Genomic DNA, 5,263 nt, shown 5'->3' with positions numbered 1-5,263 from the left:
TGTTAAAAGAACACAAATTGAAATAGAAAAAGGTTGGACCATAGTTAACAAAAATGGGAGCGACAAAATAAAAATAAAAGAGGAGACTTACAATACATGTTTTAAATGGAGCAAAACGCTGAAAGGTACAGTAAAAAAAATGGTAAAAAAAGCAGAGAACAACAAATGAACGAAAGCGGACAGTATGGGTCTTAAACGCTTAGTTTTAAAAAAATTGGGAAAAAAAACCCGATAGTATACTTATATAAATTGAGAGATTTAATGTTCAAAATAATTATAACAGCCAACATTAATGCTTATATATTCCACAACCCATTATAAATTTCAAGAAAAGAAAAATAATAAGGGATAAGCATGAAATGAAATGGATTGGAGTTTTTGCATAGGGAATTGTTTCAGCATAAGAATTTGATTCGTTATGATTATATTTTAATTAAAACACTGGTCGGATGAAACGGTGAAAGTAGTAGGCTCATGCTCTCTCATGCTCCCTTATCGGTTTATACTCTATACATGTGAACTACTTTAAGAATTTTTTTTGTTCTTCTTGTTAGTTTACTTCTTAAATGAAAAATTTATTAATATAATGTTATTTACAGTTGTAGACCGTTTTTGAATTGGGAACATTACTTAGGATTCCCGGGAACCGATGTTGGCATGGAGTCCGTTGTAAATTGGAAACCTAACCTCACTTCTTAATGAAACAATTTTTGCCCAGCCCATATGTAGGATACATGTGATATTTTTTTAGTTTTACACAAACCTAAACATGTCTAAAACGTGGAAGACAAAAATATGTGTTTCTTTCCATTTGTTTGAGAGGCATATGGCAAAATATATTTAAAACGTAAAAAAAATGAGAAACAAAGTTTTAAATGTGTTTTTCCTTATAGTGAGCTGGACACACTACCTATATATCGTAAGCTAGCACCCACTATGTCTATCTTGTTTCCCCTATTTGAAATGACCTTGTGCCTCCTGGATGATGCCCCGCCCCACATCTCTATTGATGCCATAGTCCATTCTATATGATGCCAGTATTCGTACCTCTATTGGTGCCATTCGGTAACTTATCGCATGTAAGCGGTTTACCTACCCTTCTCCAATTTAAAAAATGGGAAAAAGATCTTTGTCCAGGAGTGTGGCCTACGCCAGTATTTCCGTGAGTCTATTTCTCTCTTGCCAATGTGAGAAGACACCTCTACTCCATATTTTGAAGAGGAGAGAGATAAACACATAGAAGTGCTGCTGGTATAAAAACTGCTTCCCTAAATTGAACTTCTTCTCTCGTAGCTTCAACTATAAATGCCATGAACCATGACCGGTCACAGTCAAGAAAAGGCGATTGTTTTGTGGCTGTGGGCAGCGGGGCCTGGCCGGACGATTTTTTGTTTTTAATTTTTTAATTGTATAAAATAATATTGTTTCTAATATTTTCTATTGGGTTATCTACAAATTATAGTGCAGGTGAGGAGCATGGAATCACTTTGTTAAGGGAAATGAGAAAAACGAAAGAAAATTGAAAAGAAGAAGAGACTGTCGATTTCTTTTCATTGAATCTCCACTATTGCTTCTGAGTAATTACCGAAACCCTACCTCTGTGCCTCTTGTTCCGACGCAACCTCTTGGCCTCGTCTCCCTCCGACGGCAACTTCTCCCTCCGGTGGCACTTTATTTCTGGTAAGTTCTGTTTTATTTTTTTTTCTTTTTCTTCTTCTTCTCCGGTTCTTCCTACTCTTCTTATTCTCCGGTCCCCCCCCCCCACCTTTTTCTTCTGCTGTTTTTTCCCCTCTTTTTGTTTCTACTGCTTCTTCTTTGGTGGTTCGGTTCCTCCTCCTCTTCCTCTTTTTCTACATTTATTATAAAAGCTCAATTTTCGACACTTATTGTAAATTTTCCAATGTCATGTTCAACTAATTACAATGGTGTAGTTGTTACGAAGATTTAGGTCGAATTATGAAATTCTTCTGTATTTTTACTGCTTGACATGTGAAACAGAATTTTTTTTAGAGTTATGAATTCCTTTCTGAGAATTTCCTGCTGTATAGGAACAAACCTAGGCCACAGCCAAAGTGTTTTCAAACTTTATTTGCTGTTTTGCATTCTCTCTAGATGATCTAAGCCATGTCTTGATTCACAGGTCTAGCTTGATCTTCTTTCTGAACTACGTCAATCCTCCTCATACTATTAAAGGTAAGGTCTTTATCTTTTTTCATACTGTATTGGCGACAACCATTCAGAGGTTGCATTTCCTTATCCTCCAAAGTATCCAATTTGTGGGTTTTAAGTCGTGGCATGGCATTGATATTTTGAAAAATTTTAATTAGACTTTTTGAAGAATATATTATTTAAATTGTTAGTATGTTTCGTGTTCTTTTAATTTCATCCACTAATGTATTTTTATATTGCATGCTTTGCAGTGACATTTGATAGTTATGGATATTGCAATGGAGACTAGTAGTGAAAGTAGCTCAACTAGTAAATATTCAGGAGATAAAGAAGGCAATATACCTGATTCTACATCTTTAAATGGGCAAGGACTACTAGTTCCTGAGGTGAGCCTTGAAGAGGCAACAAACATCCAAGAAAGCCTTGAACAAATTGCAAAAAGGAAAGAGAGGATGAATGATGTCAATGATGCAGTTGTTTCAGAAGAAGCTCAAGAGTTAGAATTGGATGTTCCTTCAATTGGCAAGGTGTTTGACTCTGCTGAACAAGCATATGATTTTTATAATTGGTATGCTGGAAAAATTGGTTTTAGGGTTCGAAAAGGCCGTTCAGAAAAAACACGAAAGGGCATTGTACGGCAAAGAACATTTGAATGCTCAAAAGAAGGTCACCGAAAAGTGGATCATCGGACCCGTAATGTGAGGAAGAGTCGTCCAAATACAAGAACTGGTTGTAAAGCTCGAATGGTGGTAAAACTCACAAAGGATGGGATATGGATGGTTACTGAAATTGTGCGTGAGCATAATCATCCCCTTGTTGCAGAATCAAATCCATTTTTGCCTACGCCGCAGAGGGTTGTGAAACCTGTACAGGCTGTTAAAGTTGCAAGAATCGATAATTCATGGATCTCACCTACAGAAAGATGTAACACTTTATGTGAGGAAGTTGGAGGGCATGAAAATCATTTGCGTATCAAGCGTATGAAGGACCTTAAAGATGGAGATATTCAAGTTTTATTGGAGTATTTGGAAAATAAGAAATTAGAAGATCCAATGTTCTTTCACAGTGTGCAAGTTGACCACGAAGATAAAATGACAAATTTTTTTTGGGTGGATGCAAGGTCGGTCCAAAACTACTTTTGCTTTGGTGACGTTGTTTACTTTAATGCAACAAATAATTTACATAAGTATGGTCGGCCATTTGCACCGTTTGTTGGCGTAAATCACCACAGGCAAACTGTCTTTTTTGGTGCTGCATTGCTTTTGGATGAAACAACCGAATCTTTTATTTGGTTGTTTCACACATTTTTAAAAGCTGTGTCTGGGCGAGCACCAAAGACAATTGTTACAGGTCAGCATGCTGCTATTGCTAAAGCTATTGCCATTGTAATGCCAAAGACATGTCATCGCTTTTGTTTGTGGCATATTTATCTTGATGCTGCAAGAAACCTCTCTGTTGCTTATACAGATTGTTTCAGTAAAAGGTTCAAGAATATCGTATATGGTCCTGAAACTGAAGAGGAATTTTTTCCGGCTTGGGATGGGTTGTTAAAGGAGTTCAATCTTGAGGGAGACCAATGGTTAAAATACTTATTTGAAATTCGAGAGAAATGGGCTCTAGTGTATGGAAGAGAATCCTTTTGTGCAGACATGACAACAACTCAACAAAGTGAGAGTACTGATAGTTTCTTAAAGAGGTACTTGAAAAGAAAATACAATCTTTGGCGATTTCTTAAGCGATATGAGAAAGCAATGGAACGGCAACGCTTAGATGAGTTAACTGAAGATTTTAACTCCAATCAAACTGTCCCTAGATTATGGGCTGATGTGGCGATGTTGAAGGAAGCAGCCAAAGAATACACAAAGAGCATGTATTCCATGTTCGAAGAAGAATATAAAAGGTGGATTGCCTGTGATTGTGACATTTTTGAGGAGGTAGGACCTGCTTGCGTGTATAAAGTAACTGAAGAAAGCAAAAGTGGTGAAAGATTGGTCTTATTCGACTCCTCTAACAACACAGTTGTATGCAGTTGTAAAAAATTTGAGTTCATGGGCATTCAATGCAGACATGTGGTAAAAGTACTTAATGAGAGAAAGATCCGTACACTTCCACCCCAATATATATTGAAGAGATGGTCAAAATCTGCTAAGTTTGGGATTGTAAACAACAGTGATGGAGTTGTTGTTAAAGATTATTGTAAGGCAATCCCAGGTTCTCGGTATAGTGATTTGTGCCGCCAAAGTGTTTGCCTTGCAATAAAGGCTGCCAATAGTGAGAAGGCTACCTTAATGGTGATGGAAACTTTGAGAGAGTTACATGAAAAAGTAGAAGAAATTTTGAGAGAAGAAGCAAGACCAAAACCTAAAACAAGTGCCTTATTCCATGGCGATACAATATCTCCAAGAGTAAGTGGAATTCAAGAAAAGGATGATGGTGGGCCAAGTGGCAGAATAGTAAGCTTTTGTGGAGAATGAAAGGTGAAAGATGTCCTAGAGTTCGCATAACACTTGAGCTAAAAGAGGTAAATATACCATAACTTGAATTTGTAAAGTTTATTTTATTTTTTATGATTACAGTTTAATTAATTATTTGCACAACACTACTTGATCACAGGATAAAATAGTCAAAATTTGGAAGGGAGCAAACATGCATCTGTTCATAAACAAGCAACAAGTCAATCCAATTTGATGTCATGCCAATTGCCTTCTAGTGGGCTTATACAATTTGGCATTCCCTCACACCTCTTGGTTCCCATTATGGCACTCATTTTGAATTTAAATGGGTAAGACCTGATATAATTTATGATATTTAGTATATAAGTACTTATTCATGACATTAATCATTACCTGTTTTTCTAAGAATTACTGAGTATTTACTATTTTTTATTATGGTTAGATCACATCTTCAAGTTTCCCATGTCGTACTGTTAAGCAATAATTAGCATCTCTGATATTAAGTATTGCAATGGTAAATTATTCAAATACTATATAGAATGTCTCTCTACCCATATGAGTGGAGATATAGATAACCAGAACCCCAGCCACCTTCTTGTAATGAGAATTACTTCACCAGCTTAGATGTTGATGACAAGATT

At 36.3% G+C, this 5,263-nt stretch overlaps 1 protein-coding gene across 1 annotated transcript; it reads left to right on the top strand.

Annotated features, from left to right (window-relative positions):
* The first annotated feature begins 2,107 nt into the window (after nucleotides 1–2,107).
* Nucleotides 2,108–4,948, top strand: LOC122662137 (protein FAR1-RELATED SEQUENCE 5-like). Its single transcript, XM_043857703.1, has 3 exons — nucleotides 2,108–2,193; nucleotides 2,421–4,690; nucleotides 4,783–4,948. The coding sequence occupies exon 2, from the start codon at nucleotides 2,436–2,438 to the stop codon at nucleotides 4,641–4,643; it is 2,208 nt and encodes a 735-aa protein (XP_043713638.1). The 5' UTR covers nucleotides 2,108–2,193; nucleotides 2,421–2,435; the 3' UTR covers nucleotides 4,644–4,690; nucleotides 4,783–4,948.
* The last annotated feature ends 315 nt before the right edge of the window (nucleotides 4,949–5,263 follow it).

Source organism: Telopea speciosissima, chromosome 5 (assembly GCF_018873765.1).
Source record: "Telopea speciosissima isolate NSW1024214 ecotype Mountain lineage chromosome 5, Tspe_v1, whole genome shotgun sequence".
NCBI lineage: Eukaryota > Viridiplantae > Streptophyta > Magnoliopsida > Proteales > Proteaceae > Telopea > Telopea speciosissima.
The sequence above is the reverse complement of the archived record's forward strand: the minus strand, read 5'-3'. Positions and strand labels throughout refer to the sequence as shown.

Coding starts and splice junctions, on each gene's coding strand:
- LOC122662137 (XM_043857703.1), top strand. CDS start 2,436: ATGGATATTGCAATGGAGACTAGTAGTGAAAGTAGCTCAACTAGTAAA.